General features: G+C 48.1%; 1 protein-coding gene across 2 annotated transcripts in view; it reads left to right on the top strand.

The window, feature by feature from the left end:
• Positions 1–1699: 1699 nt before the first annotated feature.
• Positions 1700–16774, top strand: part of FBXO31 (F-box protein 31) — a 40130-nt gene continuing 25055 nt past the window's right edge. The window contains exons 1-3 of one of the 2 annotated variants that reach the window (XM_084644929.1): positions 1700–2041; positions 10477–10548; positions 14361–14447. In XM_084644929.1, the coding sequence (XP_084501055.1) occupies positions 1708–2041; positions 10477–10548; positions 14361–14447 (493 nt within the window). In that variant the 5' untranslated portion in view covers positions 1700–1707. The remainder of the gene's footprint in view (positions 2042–10476; positions 10549–14360; positions 14448–16774) is intronic. The other variant, XM_084644930.1, reaches the window with a different exon arrangement.

Raw genomic sequence — 16774 nt, 5'->3', positions numbered from 1 at the left:
TTCCAAGCAGCCAACAGGCCCTGCAGAGACTGTTGCAAAGGGGGGCGGGGGCGGGGGCGGGTGCGGCAGGATCCGGACACGGGAACCAGGAGGCGCTGGTGAAATCCAGTGCAGAGGGAGCCGGGTTTTCCGCACCCCAGAGCACCCTAATTACACCGAGAGAAGTTTATAGTGTAAACCAGGACTCAACAGTCAGGGGAGGAGGCAGACAGCTCCCGCCCCGCAACGCGGGTGGACAGAGCTAGCTGCTGGCTTGCAGGGTGAGCCGCAAAAGTGGGGCGATGCAACGAGCCAGGGCGCAGAGCAGTCGCGGGCCCCGGCTGCGGCTGGGGGCTGGCACCCTGGGGTGATACGGAAGTTCCCCTGAGTTCTGCACCCTGCTACAGAGGGGCAGAGTAGAGCTTGCAGAAGTCAGCAGGGGTGTTTGGCTCCTGGCCCTAGGGGCAGGGGGAAGCTCCAGGGGCACAGGCCCCCCAAGGCTGTCCTTGCTCAGGGCCACGCCTGTCCTTCCTTGCTGCTGCAGGGCTTATTACTCAGCGCCCGGGCTTATATTTATGATCAAATGTGGCAAGGAAACTTTCAAACGGAATCCGGTGGGCTTCCCTGTGACCCGAGTTACACCCCCACCACGTGAGAGGGTCCAGGTCCATAACAAGTTGCGGTGGGGGAGGTTCAGGTTGGATATTCGGAAAAACTTTTTCACTCGGAGGGTGGTGAAACACTGGAATGTGTTGCCTAGGGAGGTGGTAGAATCTCCTTCCTTAGAGGTTTTTAAGGTCAGGCTTGACAAAGCCCTGGCTGGGATGATTTAACTGGGAATTGGTCCTGCTTCGAGCAGGGGGTTGGACCAGATGACCTTCAGGGGTCCCTTCCAACCCTGATAGTCTATGATTCTAACAGCTGGGGCGGGCTCTCGCAGCCCCCGGGGGAGAGGCCGGGGCCAGCGGGGTCTGCGTTGGGCCGGGTCTCGCAGCCCCCGGGGGGAGAGGGGCCGGGGCCGGGTCTGCGTTAGCCCTGGGCGGCTCTCGCAGCCCCCGGGGGGAGAGGGGCCGGGGCCGGGTCTCGCAGCCCCCGGGGGAGAGGCCGGGGTGGGCCGGGTCTGCGTTGGGCCGGGTCTCGCAGCCCCCGGGGGGAGAGGGGCCGGGGCCGGGTCTCGCAGTCCCCCGGGGGAGGGGCCGGGTCTGCGTTGGGCCGGGTCTCGCAGAGCCCGGGGGGAGAGGCCGGGGCGGGCCGGGTCTGCGTTGGGCCGGGTCTCGCAGAGCCCGGGGGGAGAGGGGCCGGGGCCGGGTCTCGCAGCCCCCGGGGGAGAGGCCGGGGCGGGCCGGGTCTGCGTTGGGCCGGGTCTCGCAGAGCCCGGGGGGAGGGGGAGAGGGGCCGGGGCCGGGTCTCGCAGACCCCAGCGGGGCAACGGGGACTGCGTTTGAACGAGGGGGCGCGGCCTGCCGCTCGCTGGGCGTGGTCGCTGGTTGTGGGCGTGTCATGCGGCGAGGGGGCGTGGTGAATGTGACGGCCGGGTTGGAGACAGTTAGTAGGCGCGGCGAAAGTGACAGCGGGCGTGGTTACGTCTGTAAGGGGCGTGTCGCCGTCTTGTGGCGCGCCGAGGTCAGCTCCCCAGCGCGGGTGGCGATTGGCTGAGTCCGCTGGCGGGCGGGCCCTGCGCGTGCGGGCCGCGGCCGGCGGCCGCCCTCCGCCAGTCGCCGGCCGGTCATGGCGGTGTGCGCGCGGCTGTGTGGGGTGGGGCCGTCGCGGGGCTGCCGGCGGCGCGGGGCGCAGCGGGAGCAGCGGCGGGAGGGCCCGGCCGACAGCGAGCCCGACACGGACGCCGAGGAGGAGCGGATCGAGGGAGCCCGGCTGGGACAAGGGCAGGCTCCGGACCCGGCCGCCCGGGCCCCGCTCTCCCTGCTGGAGCTGCCCCCCGAGCTCCTGGTGCAGATCTTCGGCTCCCTGCCCGGCACCGACCTGCCCAGCCTGGCCCGGGTCTGCAGCGCCTTCCGCCGCATCCTCCGCACCGACACGATCTGGCGGCGGCGCTGCCGGGAAGGTACCGCCTGGGGCCGCCGGGTGGTACATGGGCCAGACCCGGGGCGGGGGCGCTGGGGGCGCGGGGTCCCCATGGGGGCGCTGGATGGGCCAGACCCGGGGAGGGGGCGCGGGGTCCCCATGGGGGCGCTGGATGGGCCAGACGCGGGGAGGGGGCGCTGGGGGCGAGGGGTTCCCATGGGGGCGCTGGATGGGCCAGACCCGGGGAGGGGGCGCGGGGGGCGAGGGGTCCCCATGGGGGCGCTGGATGGGCCAGACCCGGGGCGGGGGCGCTGGGGGCGAGGGGTCCCCATGGGGGCGCTGGATGGGCCAGACCCGGGGCGGGGGCGCTGGGGGCGAGGGGTCCCCATGGGGGCGCTGGATGGGCCAGACCCGGGGAGGGGGCGCGGGGTCCCCATGGGGGCGCTGGATGGGCCAGACGCGGGGAGGGGGTGCGGGGGGCGAGGGGTCCCCATGGGGGCGCTGGATGGGCCAGACCCGGGGAGGGGGCGCTGGGGGCGAGGGGTTCCCATGGGGGCGCTGGATGGGCCAGACCCGGGGAGGGGGCGCGGGGGGCGAGGGGTCCCCATGGGGGCGCTGGATGGGCCAGACCCGGGGCGGGGGCGCTGGGGGCGAGGGGTCCCCATGGGGGCGCTGGATGGGCCAGACCCGGGGCGGGGGCGCTGGGGGCGAGGGGTTCCCATGGGGGCGCTGGATGGGCCAGACCCGGGGTGGGGGCGCTGGGGGCGAGGGGTTCCCATGGGGGCACTGGATGGGCCAGACCTGGGGTGGGGGCGAGGGGTCCCCATGGGGCTGACTCTGCAGGTGTGAGGCTCTGGAAAGGCCCACCGGGACAGGGAAACATGGGGGGAAGGTGGTCTCTGGGGGTAGACAGCTGAGGAAGGTAGGGGCCTGTGGGTAAAGTAGGGGCATCCTGGGATATAGTGTGTAGGGGGAGGTGGGGTGCTGACACTAGTTGCCTGGCCTGGGTTAGGGACCCCTGTGTGTGTAGTTGGGTGGGTGCCAGCCCTGTAGCAAGGAGAATGGTACTAGCTTTCTGGTTGGTGCTGGTGAGTGGGTCAGTCTGGGTGCCAACCCTCCCATCTTCCTAGGGAACCTCCCTACCACATCCCCTGTAGAGACACCCTGCTGCATATTCAGTGACATGTCCATCTTCAGAGCCCCAGTCCCGTCCTACCAAAATGTAATGCATGCTTTTTACTCCTTGCCCTTTGCTTTGCAGGCACCCCACTGCCTGTCCCCCCGTCTGCTAACCCAGTTGCCCTGACACCCTCCAAATTGCCTAACTTGCTTCTGCTTCTCCCAGCTTGGTACCCATCGCATCTCTTGCTATGTGGTGCATTTGCAGCCAGCTATGATGTCATAGATATATCTTCGCAAAAAGAAAAGGAGTACTTGTGGCACCTTAGAGACTAGCCAATTTATTTGAGCATAAGCTTTCATGAGCTACAGCTCACTTCATCGGATACAGACTAACACGGTTGTCACTCTGAAACCTGTAGATATATATTAACATTTTGGATATGCCAGCGAGTGCATCTAGTTGGAGTGTCTGAGCACGCTAGGCAGCTGCACTCTGTGTCATCAAACAGAAAGGTAGTGCTCAGATGCATTAAGGATAGCATCCATGGCTGCAGGGGATGGATGGTTCCTTATCTGCACTTGAGGGCAGCTGAGGGTGCTTGTCAGAACTGATGAAAACCCATGGATCACACAAAGCAGTGAAGACTGTTCCCAAGAAGTTATAAGCTGTTTTTTCAGCCTAACATGTTCCAGGGTTATAATATTTTGTGGGGAGAAGGGGGGGGAAAAACGTACTATCCACTTTTTAGTTGTCGTTATAAGAGTGGGCAAGAAGAATCTATACCTGTATTGGTAAATTTCACACACAGATTTCTTCTAGGTCATAAGGGTTTGGTTTTTGTGGGTTGTGGCCTTGGCAAAGTTCTCACATATGAGTATAACTGGTATTCGTTTTATACAATGCCATTTACTCTTTCTTAAAATACAAAGAGACACTCGATAATATTAAAAGAAACCAGATTTAAAATTGATACAAGGAAGTATATTTATTTACACAACTCATAAAAGATCTGGGAATCTCACTTTCAGTATGTATCATTGAGACCAAGAACTTATCATTCAAAGGAAAATGAGACTACTATGTATGGTAAGAGCATTCACAGTTGCATTAGACAGGATTGAAAACTTTTGTGTATAACAACCCCTCCCTTCAGGGCATAAACCAAACAGTAACTGGCAAGGTGTAGAAAGAAACTACTTCTACCAACACATTAGTATTACATAACTGTCCATTACAGTTCCTTGTATTCTCTTAAGCATCTGGTATCAGAGATAAGGTGGTGAATTAGATCGACCCCCTAGTCCAATCCACTGGAGCACTTCCTATACCAAAAGCATGCACGGTGCTTTAGACAGGTAAGAGTCAGTCTCCTCCTGAGGAGTTCATGAAGTTCTCACAGCACTGTAACTGCGACCTTAGGAATTAGACTTTAAACTCTTCTTTCAGGAAATCCAGTTATGGTTTCCCCAGAAACTGTAATTTGGCCCTGTTCATGTGCTGTATCTATCATTTTGTGTTGCTGTATATAATGTCAATTATTTCATCTTTGGTAGATGTAATGTGGCTATTACCAATGGTGTGGGAACCGTAATCTTGAATTTTCAGACTGCACAAGTATAAAATCTCATTGATAACTTTGTGTTAGGGTCATTACTTCACCATCTCCTGGTCTCTTCTTAGTAGTACCATTGCATATATTCAAGTAATGCTCTCCTTGTATATGAGAATATACATTCAAATAAACACACGCTCTGGGTTTAATTGAATTCCTGATGGTAGGAATAAATCAGCTGCTTGGAATTGTGTGGAGTTCCATGCAGTGTTGTAGCCATGTTGGACTCGTGTCCGTATATGTGTATCTGGAACTCTGCGTCTTCGCATGTTGTCTCCATGTAGTAGTGAGTATTAGGTTGCATGACTTTCAAACATCGAAAAGGGAAGACGGTCCTAGTTAGGTGTGATCTATAAAAATAAGCATCAGTTTGGGCTGAGACCTAGCCTATGACAGATTAGGCAGAAAAGTATAATTTTGGTGAAATTATAAGGGCCTAGAAATAGAGCAAAGGGTGAATTCAATTCAATAACATGCTCCTATTCCTAACAGTAACACATTAACTCTGAAGCCATTGAGCACATCACGGATCTGTACTTCCTGATTAGTTATGCAAGTCTGCCTTCTTGGTTGCTTGTGTGGTTCTCACTTGTGCATGCACAAGCGCCCAACTAAACAAGGGACAGGTGGTTGTGCGAGTGCTTTTAACATTCTCTCTGCTAAGAGATGCTGAATACTGCAGTGCTACATACTTGTCTTTTTTTACCCTTAATTTTTGTGCATATCTGCTTTTGTCATGAGATCACTGCTGTGGATCAAGGGTTATAAACAGCCCTAACTTTGTAGCCATAGTCTATAATTAAAAATGTAAATCAGCCCTCCCAACCAAATGAGTTTTTTGACACCTTGGTTTAGTGCGATTGCAGGCAGACTCAATTTTATTGCAGTCACTGGAGCAGTAGTTTGAGTAGGGGGGATCCTCCCCTTCAGGCTACACACAATTGCTTTTGGCTGTGGCTCTGAAATTGGAGAATGAACGTGGGGAAACATGAGCTAGTTTTGCAATGTTTGTAGCCAGCTACTTTTGGGATGATGCCCTTTTATCATTGTGACTGTTTGGGATAAACTGTTTCTCTGACCTGCTTGTTTGGCAAGTGGAGTGTTGCAATCACTTTCCCATGCACTTTGGCTTTTGACTTGACTTTCCTTGATTAACCCATGACCATATATGCTTGTAGTTTAAGTGGTCACTAGTTTTATATTGAAATAACACACCACATCAGGTCACCTGTCTAGGAAATTTCACTGGTGGATCATAGTAACCAGATCTAGAATTCACAAATTAAAATACTCTAACGTTTTGTTTTTGTTGAAACGGGGTTGGGGAGAAAATATAAATTGTTAAATAGTCATCATGGGGCAGGCTTTGTGTTACATTTATCACCTGTAGATTAGTCTGCTGTAGATCTCAGAACACTTTACAAAGGTGGGTATCTGTTCTACAGATGTGGAAGCTGAGTCGTATGGGGGGGTGGAAGAGTGGGGGAGTGATCTAGAGCTGTGAATAGAAGCCAGGTCTCCCCATTCCCAGTGCAAAATGTTTTCCACTGACCCCCCTCTGATTGCGTACTGAATAACGTGTCTGGCCTTGCCATGGTTTGTGCATCCATGCTAGACCTACAGCCACTTCTCAGCACCTTATCATATACAGTCTTTCAGGCTGCTAATGTTGTGCTTATGTAGGCATGGAATTAAAAGACTTAGTTGCTAGTAACAATTAGCCTTAATGTGGCATAAAAGTGGAGAATGAAGTTTGGTGTCCTTGGTTCTTTAGGTTCACAAATATTTTTTTGTGTAAAGACATTACCTTACCTGCCCCACTGCCTATTTCCTTGCGCGCTACTAAAGACTTGCTTGAAAAGCACTTCCAAACCCTTCATGACTTTTCAGGAGGGTAGTGGTAATACCTGCTGCAATTCCAATCCTTTACTATAGGAAAAATTTAGTTGTAGGAAGAGTAGAGAACATAAGGTGCAGAAAGGGATATAATCGGGGGGAGGAGAAGTGCAAACAGAAAATTGCAGAATAAGATGTGCCATGATCTGTTATAGAAGAGCAGGTAGAGTGAAACCAGGAAGGGAGGAGAGCATTATCTGAAAGCAAAAGATATAGTATGGTTCACTTACAAATGTGTAAACTAGGAGGCTGACAATGTTATGCTTAAGTGCAGGCCATAATAAACAGTGCACTGTTTAATACTTCAAATTCCACAGGGCATGGCAGTGCTGGTATATTTGCCATGCGTTGAGTAAATCTTCCGAGTCCTGTTAACATAAGAGAACAACCTTCCCAGCTAGTAGAATGAGAATTTCATAATCAAGTTCTATCCTTCCTTTTGAAGCAGGATTATGAGCAGTTACTCACTGTGGTTGTGAATTTCCATCCATATTAACGCTTTAGAACATTTTCAATATTTAATTTCCTTGATGAACTGGCGCGTTGAGAATTTCTCTTTAAAAGAGCCTTACTTGCAGCGAAGCAGGATTTTCTGGAAACCTCCCATTTGATTGTCAGGGAAAGCAAAACAGTATTTTTTTTTCTGTAGCTGAATTGCAGCATTACATAGCTCTTATCTTAGTTTAACCTCCCCTTTATCTTTTCTAGCATCAAGAATAAATAGTGTTGTCCATGCACTGGCAAGCTTTCTTGGATTTAATAATTGTTGGGATTTGGATGTGGGAGTGGTAGGGGAGTTTGGTCTTCACAATCTGTAATTTCATACCTTTCATCACCATGACAGCCCTTGAAGAAAAAACTTAAGTGTTCTATCCATCCACAGTTAAGCAAAGCCAGTATGGGCTTTTGGTTGTAGTTTAGATCACTGAGGAGAGCAGGATCATGACTTACAGGAATTTCACCAGCTAAGATTACATTCTTGCTAGCAAACAAGATGAAATTATTGCAGGACTTGTGTGGCTAATGTCAAATGGCAATGAAAATTAATCACACTGGAATTGTTTTTTGGAAGTTGCTAATGTTTGAGAAGATGCTGACTCTTTTGGGAAAGATCCAGTTAAACCCAAACTGTGAAACTTGTAAAATACACCAGACCTAGTGATAGTTCTGCTTTTAGGTAGTCTGTCTCCTGCTATTTGACAAGACCACTTGTTAGAAACCATTGGATGATTTTTTCCAATTTACGTCGTGATTTCTGTGCATGACAATCAGTGATTTCACGAATTCAGACTGGATTAGCACCTCTTAGATACTACGATGAGGAGCATTTGAGAATTTTGAGGCATCAGGAGCAGGTAACCTGATGAGGAAGAGAGAATGTTATCACACAAATATCCTGACCTAATAAAGAATAAAACAGAAAAATGTCATCTGGGCAGAGTTGTCTTGTGATGATTTGGGGAACCTATGTAGAATTTAGGAATTCTGATTAAGTTATTACTGGGGTTCATGGAAAGGGCGAGTTTAAGCTGTAGGGATAGTCTGAGGGGTCAGCACTGGTTCTGAGGGCTGGGCAGGGGGCCATGTGATTACAGTTGTTGTGGGGTGTGCCAAAGAGAAGATCCGCACCCTAAGAGTGCATCTAGAGACCTTACAACGGTGGCAGTACCTAGACTATGTTCAGACTCCAGGGGCTTAAAACACCCGCAGGATTCAGTGGTGGCATCCCCGCATAGCAAACTGGTGAGTGGCCAAAAGAGGCGCTCAGCTGGACCTGTGACATCCCTGCGTGGTTTTTTTCCCAATGCAGTCTGTGACTTCAGATGACAGTATCCAATTTAATCTAGCTGCATCACTTGCTGCAGAAAGTGTGCAGCTGACATTAGTGGCCCCCTTGCTGGCTTTGTAGGCAGGTGAAGTTCTTCTTTAGTATAAGAACCAACTGTTCTCCGAACTACAGGCTGTGTCAATGTTGCTTCTCGCCTCTCCTGAAGGCCTGTAATTTCCTGAATCACAGATCAGCTGCAAAAGCCTATTGCTTTTCACCTCTCCCTGATATTATTACCAAACAAGACACAGGCTAGCATTAAAAGCATTATAATGTCTGATAGAGTGGCGGGAGGGACGTGGGCTTGTTTGTGGGCTGGGTCCAAATTTCCAGCTTTGAATATAGCTTTGATTTCACAGATCTGCAAAATTGCTGCATACATTCAGTTGGCTCTAGTCCAGCACTAAATTGCTTGTTTTGTGCTAGGCTGGAAGTGCGTTCCTGGAAGCTTTGCTGTTTACTCACTAGCTAATTGTACTTCCTCCCCATCTCACATCCTAAACAACTAGGGCTTCGTCCTGCTCTTGCTGATGTCAGTGGCAAGCTCCCACTGACATCAGTTGAAGTTTTTACGGAGGGGAATCTGTGTTTTTCCCTCTTGTCCCCTTCCTGTCTTTATTCAACTCGCTTCTCATAGCAAGAGATTGTTCACATTCATTTCTACAGTAACCCAAGTCATCCTTAGAAAACACGTGTGTGTCTTGTGGGTGTTCTGTCAAGCTACATTGCATACCCTAGCCAAACATATATGTACATAGAGCATATATATAGTAAGAGCATGATTGAGTTGAGCCGGGCGGATGTCTGCTTTCTCTCATTTGGCCTATATTGAAATCGGAGTACAGAGCAAGTTATTAGGAATAGATACCAGAAACAGGCAGCAATAGTTAATCATAAATTCAAGGAAGCTTGATCGACACTGTCCCTTGTGTGAGGGTGGGTTTCAGATCAGATGGCTTCTCTGGGGTTCTTTAAGGACAAACTTGATATCAGATATCTAGCAGATGCAGGGAGCTATCAGGTGCTTTAATCTTCTGCTAAAGGAAGCTGATGTCTGATTTTTCAGAGGTGCATTTGAGGTTTTCAGTGTGGATTTTCCCTGCTGAGGACTGATTTGCTTTTGGCACTAAGCTCTATTTTTGTTGCTGTTTGATACGTTTTTCCCTCTTCTCTTGGTGTTACAGGATTTCTTTCATTGAATTATTTGCTGGTACTTGTCTGCTATATTTTTAAGAATTAAAGTTTAATGCTTGCCTTCTGAACCTGCACTGAAGTCTCTCATTTCCTGCTTTAAAGTTGCTTTTAAAATTTTGAAAAGGCTTTTAAGATCTCTGCATCACTAATAGAATGCATTGAAAACAAAACAGTCAAAGGCATCTGCAAAGAATGGACCAATTTCAGTCTGATTTGTTTGCAAGTGTAATTGTACATGCAGACACGTTACATTCTCTTAACAATTTGGGGTTATGAAACAGACTTATTCTTTTAAAATAATCTTAGTTATAGATCTTTCAGTACTCTGAAATGTGGCCATTTTCCGTGAGTCTTAATAAACAGTCTTGCTTGTAGGACAAATTAGTGGGAGTGAATAACACCTGGTTGCAATGATGGTTTGCTCTACTGACAGATTCCCAGTTTGGATGGGTCATTTTCCCCACTTCATTCTGCCACCGATTCTAGGTGTAAGTGCCCATAATTTATCAGCAAGGAGTTGCCACAATAGATTGCAAGTAGCCATCACTTGTAAAATGTACTAGGGAATCTGAGAATCTAGTCTGGAAAGGAATGCCATCCAACTTTCCTCTGCTGCTTCTGAAGAACAGCAACAAGAATATTTGTTAACAAATACAGCAATTTGCAAGATTGTACTTTAAATAAAATACATTGGATTGAATTTAAAGCTGCCTAAATTCTTGCTGCAGTTGTAGGTATCCTGGAGCTCTGTGGACAGCCCAAACCTTTTCACACAATCACTCATTTTATTAGCTCTTAACTCCTTTCTGTCTGTCACTGCAGAGTATGGTGTCTGCGAGAACTTACGGAAACTGGAGATCACAGGAGTGTCCTGTCGAGATGTCTATGCCAAACGTAAGTGATGAAGTCAGTGCAGGTCTGTATACTCCTGTTCTTGTTTAGTTACATTTTTAAAAGTAAATTTGCACTGAATCTCTGTCCTGGGCATTTGAAACACAGACTCTGTATTTCGTGGCAGAGATTTCATTTCTAAAGCTGTAATGAGTCTGACTACCACAGCATTTTAATGCCAGACAGATAACAAGAATCGCTGTTGCCTCTCCATACCCCTTTGATTGGAAGAAACTACAGAGTCTGAGGGTTTCTGGAAATAGGTATTAGTTTGTGGCTAGTGTGTTTAGCAACTGGTAACCGCTCACCCAAATCTGAGGACAGTTTTTAATCTGTCAGTAGGATTGTAAAAGTATCTTCAGCTGTTTGGTTTGCCCCTTTCTGGCCCGTGGGTAACCTGTATTCATCAGAGCAGGCTTTATCTTTGTGTGGTCCTCTGAAACAATGTTTGACTCCCTTCCCCCAGTGTAAGCAACTTCTGTCCACCATAACTCCATTGTTATGTATAACTTCCGTAGGGGAAGGTCAGGGCAATGATTCTCTGTGGAACACCTATTGCAACTTGACACAGAGGGGAATGGGGAGGTTATCTGTTCCTTTACTCTCGTCACCCCGCCCCCTGCATTCCAAACCATCTTGTGCAGGAGAAGGAGGACCCGACTGTGCTGGGTCTGTACAGAAGTGCCAACACGTGTGTGACCCGTGGTGCTTGGGGCAGCCCTCAATGGAAATGCCAAGGTCAGGGCAGGCTGCAAAATGGAGAGCAGATATTCCCAAGACTGGTGGGTAACACTGAAATTAAACTCCCCAACCAGTCTCAAACTGTGCTTCTCATCCCCCACACTGGTTATCAAGAAGCAAAAAAGGAATCTCACAGCCCCCTTTATTGCATTCTGGCTCCCAATCAGCACCTAGGTCCAGTTCAGTGAGCAGTTACTTAAAATAACTCTGCTCACATATACAGAATGTTCTTTTGACCCCAAAGGGTCAGCCATGTTACCAGGTCAGTATAGGTTTGGATCTTACCCAATATACCATGCTGCCAGCCAGTCCTTTAGTGTCCAAAACTAAAGGTTTATTATAAAGAAAAAGAGAGATGTTAAATGGTAAAACAGTCACATACATACAAAGACTTCAAAGTCCATATATCAGGTTCCTAGCAGTATTGGTGAGTTTGCTGGCTTGAAAGTCCTTCTGGAATACATCCACAGCTTGGATGGGTCATTCAGTCCTTTGTTCAGAGCTTCCGTTCGTAGCAAAGTTCCTCCAGAAGTAAGAAGTAGGATTGAAGACAAAATGGAGAAGAGCAGCTGCCTTTTACAGTCTTTTGCCATGTGGCCTGCACTTCCTTTGTTTGAAACACACGCTGCCCAGCACATGGCTTGAAAGCCTTAGGGTTCTGTCCATAGGCATGTCCCTGTGTGCCTTGCTGAGTCATAAGGTGTATCCGTCTTCTCTCAATGGATCAGTTGTACAGCTGATGGTCCTTAATGGGCCATCAAGCAGACTTGGCAGTGCTGATGCCAAACTGTCTGTGGGTGTCACCCAAAGCATAGCACAAGTTTGAAATACAGACAGACATATCTATAACTCAATACAAACACAAAAATGAGATTATCATATCTGGCAAATTATAATATTTTTTCAGATACCTTACATGGCCTACCTGGCATAACTCATTACAATTTTACAATATTGATACTCATAATGTCTCAAGTGTCCCCCAGATTCCATACAGCATCACAACTTGTTTCCAGGACACAACTCCAAATAAGCAGCTGCAGCCCATGCGTTATGATGAGTGTTGCCACTTGCATGTGAGTGCTTTACAGACACAAACTCCTTGGTCAGCACAAGCCCCCTGGGAGGTAGGTGAGTTTCATCCCCATTTTACGGGGGTGGGGAAGGAAGAGGCAGATTAGGGACTTGACCCTGAACTGGCATTTGAATATAGGAGTTCCCTACTTAACAAGATCAAGCTGCCTCTCATGCTAATGGGTCAGAAGCTACATTGGCTGTTTAACACAGGAGCTGGTTCAGCTGCAGATACCAGCTGGGAGAGTGCTTGTGACAATCCCAGCAGCAGCCTGGATGACACAAGCCCCACAGTAGTGAATTGATCTGTCCTTGCCACCAAAATCAAGGGACCCAGGCATTTCATGGGTCCCCAAGGCTGATGCTGAATTAGTCTAGCAGGAGATGGAACAACCCAGAATCTTTTGGAAATCAGCAATGACAAACCATTGGCTCCAGTGGTTGGTCTGCAGTTCCATGGCCCTTTACAAGAAGCAGGGCTCAGCTTGTTAAAAATGAAAGCATTTGTCTTTGTACATCACCAGAGTGAGAGTCCTGAGTGCGCTTTGCTGGTCCCAGGATGTCTGGCTCCTTTCAAATGGACCTTGTGCTTTATCTGACTGTCAGAGGCAGTGGTGGCCTTGTGCATTTAACCTCGTGTTGGGAGCCAGGAATCCTGAATTCTGATCCAGGCTCTGAGACCATTGCAGTGTGGCCTTGACCCAAGTAACTTCACCTCCCCATGCTTCAGTTTCCCTATCTGTAAAATGGGAATGGTACCACTTACCTCCCTAGGAGGCCACACAGGGGAACTCGAAAGTGTGTAAGGAAACCTCAGTCATTTCAGACCCTTCTTTGCTGTGCAGTGTGGCTTTTCTCGTAGCCAGAGTGGTGGTATAGTTACAAACTATCTATTAATCACGTACCTGATATGGTCCTGTTTTTGCAACTTTTCCCACTGATTCTTTACACTTCAAAGTGTAACCCGCACACCTTCTGGGTGTGGTGTTCTGTCCCATCTGGTGGCACTGAGACCACTTAAAGAGAGAGATAAAATGAGTCTGGCTCCACAGCCTTACCTAACAGCCAGTTGGCTTTTAGCTCATGCGGTAGAGGCTCATGCACTAAGCTCCAGAGGTTCCTGGTTCAATCCCGCCATTACGAAAGCACCTCTTAATATAGGTAACCTCATTAGTCTCCTTCCACTGGAATAGGTCCTTGGTGAGCATTTAGCTCTTTAGAACATAGTGTTTTACACGGTAGAAAGCATGCTATAGACTCTATTCCATTTGTAAATAATCTCTTGCCACGCATCTGGCAATCTGAATCCTGACCTGTGCCATTTCTTCAGACTTCGGCAGAGTCAGAACACTTGTCAGCTCATTCTTCCTTTCCTGAACCTTACCCTGGTTGCAGGGATATGAAATCCTTGGCTTGCAATCAGTTTAGATTCAGCAAAAATCTCTGTTTACAAACCTACTGGTGCTTTCTTGCTCAGCTTTCCTGAAAGAATTGCCTGGTGCTGTGTCCTTGTTCTCTAGTGTCATGTAGAACTCTTTAGTTACAGCAAAATTTATTTGGAACTGTTGGCAGAATTCAGGCTTGAAGGTGCAAACAATGAATGTTTGTTCTATTCTACATGCTACGCTAAGACAATTGGGAACAAAGCCAAACCCAAGATCTTAGAGGGCATAATGAAACAGATGCTAGATGGTGTTTCGAAAACAATTAGCTGGATCGAAGAGTGAAAAGAGGAAAAAACCTTTGGTTGCTCTTGTCCTGCGTAGACTAAGATAAGCGCAGACTCCATTCAGAATTTGTTTGGTGACATCGATAACTTATGAGGGAATCATAAAATGTGCCGAATTCTTCTGAGTGTCTGATCTGGGCTGGGGGCTGAAGAAGTGCGCCTTAAATCAACAAGGGACTTGACCTCCCTGTCTGGTTGGTTCGGATTAACATTATGTGATGGTCAGAGGGGAATCAACTTCTCTGGTACTTACCCTGCTGTGTCTGTCCAGGTATAAATCCACGAGTGAAGTCGGGGCGTTTTATGAAAATCCTTCCCGACTACGAACACATGGAGTACAGAGATGTTTACACCTGCCGTACGTACCTCCCATTGGCAAACGCTTTCTGCACTGAACTCACACGAGGCGCTGCATGGCGTGTGAAGTTACTGCAAACCACTACTTCGGGGGCAGAATAAGGAGAGCTGTCACCCAGGCTTTCCCGTGATTTGGTTCTCATGTACTTTGTTCTGACCCTCTAAGATGACACCTTAGGTAGTTGTAACATAGGGACAATAGTATTCACCCCTCTGGTGAAGTGCTGGGGGTTAGGAGAGCATCCTATTCATGGTTTTCTGTGGTGGAAACTAACTAGGTATAGGTAGCAGATGCTCTCCAGGGCAGTGGGCTTGGGTGTATGGTGGAGATAACACATTCCAGCTTGCCATTAGGGGAAGGAGGAGCGCTGCTTGCATTGCTCTTGAGGCCAATTCCATCCAGCCCCAGAAATGACACTAACAGACTCTAGATCAGCGTTTCTCAACCTATTTACCATTGTGGGTCGCATCCAATACTACCTTTCTGGCCCTGAGGATGTCACATGGGCCACTGCTTTGTGCTGACTGGTCCGCAAGCCGAGAAACCACTTCCCTAGATAGACAAAGCTAGGAACATGGGTGTTACCGGTTAGCTTTTTCTTGGGTGTGAGCAGATATGTCCCCTTTATTCATCTCCCTGGATGAGTCTAAGTGTTGTCAGTTCTGAAACTTTCCCATAGATTTCTCTGAACTTTAGTCCCCCTCTCTCTGATATGTAGGTGGGAGATCACTGGACTTGGCAGCCCAGGTATCACTGCTGGAGGCATGTCGTTTACAGAGGGGAATTCCTTCTTGCTCCCTCCCCCCAATAAAATTAAAAAACACTCTGGACTTCAGGATTTTTATTTAAACCTAACAAAGGGAAGTTTCATAAGAACGGTCATACTGGGTCAGACAATGACACTGTCTAGCTCAGTGTCCTGTCTTTGGACAGTGCCCAGTGCCAGATGCTTCAGCGGGAATGACTGGAACAGGGCAATTATTGAGTGATCCATCCTCAGCTTTTGGCAGTCAGAGGTTTAGGGACTCAGAGCATGGGTTTGCATCCCAGATCATCTTGGCTAATAGCCACTGATAGACCTATCCTCCTCCTGTAGGGAGAGCTCCTGAAATGTAACCTTGATAGAATGTGAACTCTGCCAGTGTGTGAATGAGCACTGGGGGTCTCTGCTTATGTACACCCTGAAAATCTGAACCTGTTTAGGAATCAAAATTTATGCTAGAAAGCTCCATGATTCTGCTACTTATGGGACCTTTAAACTCAAGTTTCCTTGGGTGCATGTAGCTTACTGAAAATAAAGAGTTACCCTGGAGTAATCAGCTATGGTTCGCTCACAGGCAATACATTCGGGATCACCTTTACCTTGGTGTCTTCTAGTGCAGCCTGCAGTCCAAACGTGACCCCAAGTTCTGTGCTGTAGTTAGGCTTGGAAAAGTTAGTGTTTTATTGGTAAACTATCTACCATACACACGCAAACGAATGAAAAATATTTCCAATGATGCTGATAAGAAATTTACAGCCAGGCAAAGTAAGAAAAGGCTGCTTGAGAATTTTAGTTTGACTGAAGGATATTTACTCTCTGTATATTTTTGACATGTGATGTTGACGTTTTGTGTGTTAACTTTGTGTAGCTTTTTGAATCTCAACATCTGTTGTCATTAAATAAAGATTGTCCGACCCTTCCCATAATTTCTGGTGACTGTGAAAATTTAACTCAATGAAAAATGCTTAAAACCCAAAATTTTGCACGGCTGTGAAAATTTAAACAGATGAAAAATAAAAAGAAGCTTAAAAATATTGATCACAGTCAAAATTGTAAAAAAGACAAACAAAAAACCAAAACTAACCACTCTTTCCCCCCCCCCCCCCGGGGTGTTTTGCCAAGCCTAGTCAGTCTATGGCCACCTTTGCTTTTAATGGAGAGAGTGTTCTGATACCATGGTGAGGGATGCGGTATAAGAACCTGAATAGATCTACAGAGACTGTAGACTCCTGCTTGCCATACTCAGACTTGATCTGAATGATGTGATTTATGTCACTTTATCCAAATCAGGTGCCATCCTTGTGCTATTGGAAAACTACAAATTCAGCCTTTATTGTTGCAAAATATGAGAGTCCCAGTACCGTCCTCTGCTCTGTTAGCACACTTCCCAGTATGCCAGAATACCTTTCCATGCTCTGCACTGCAAACAGCTCTAAAGAGAGCAGGTTTCCATAGCATTTCAGAGCCTGTGATGTACTCTCCAATGGAGCATCTATGCCCAACAAACTGTCCTTTCTCCATGAGTAAACATAACTCTCACCACGATTAATGTATCAAGGGAAGA

Source organism: Lepidochelys olivacea (genome assembly GCF_965140295.1).
Source record: "Lepidochelys olivacea isolate rLepOli2 genome assembly, chromosome: 12".
Taxonomy (NCBI): domain Eukaryota; kingdom Metazoa; phylum Chordata; order Testudines; family Cheloniidae; genus Lepidochelys; species Lepidochelys olivacea.
The sequence above is the reverse complement of the archived record's forward strand: the minus strand, read 5'-3'. Positions and strand labels throughout refer to the sequence as shown.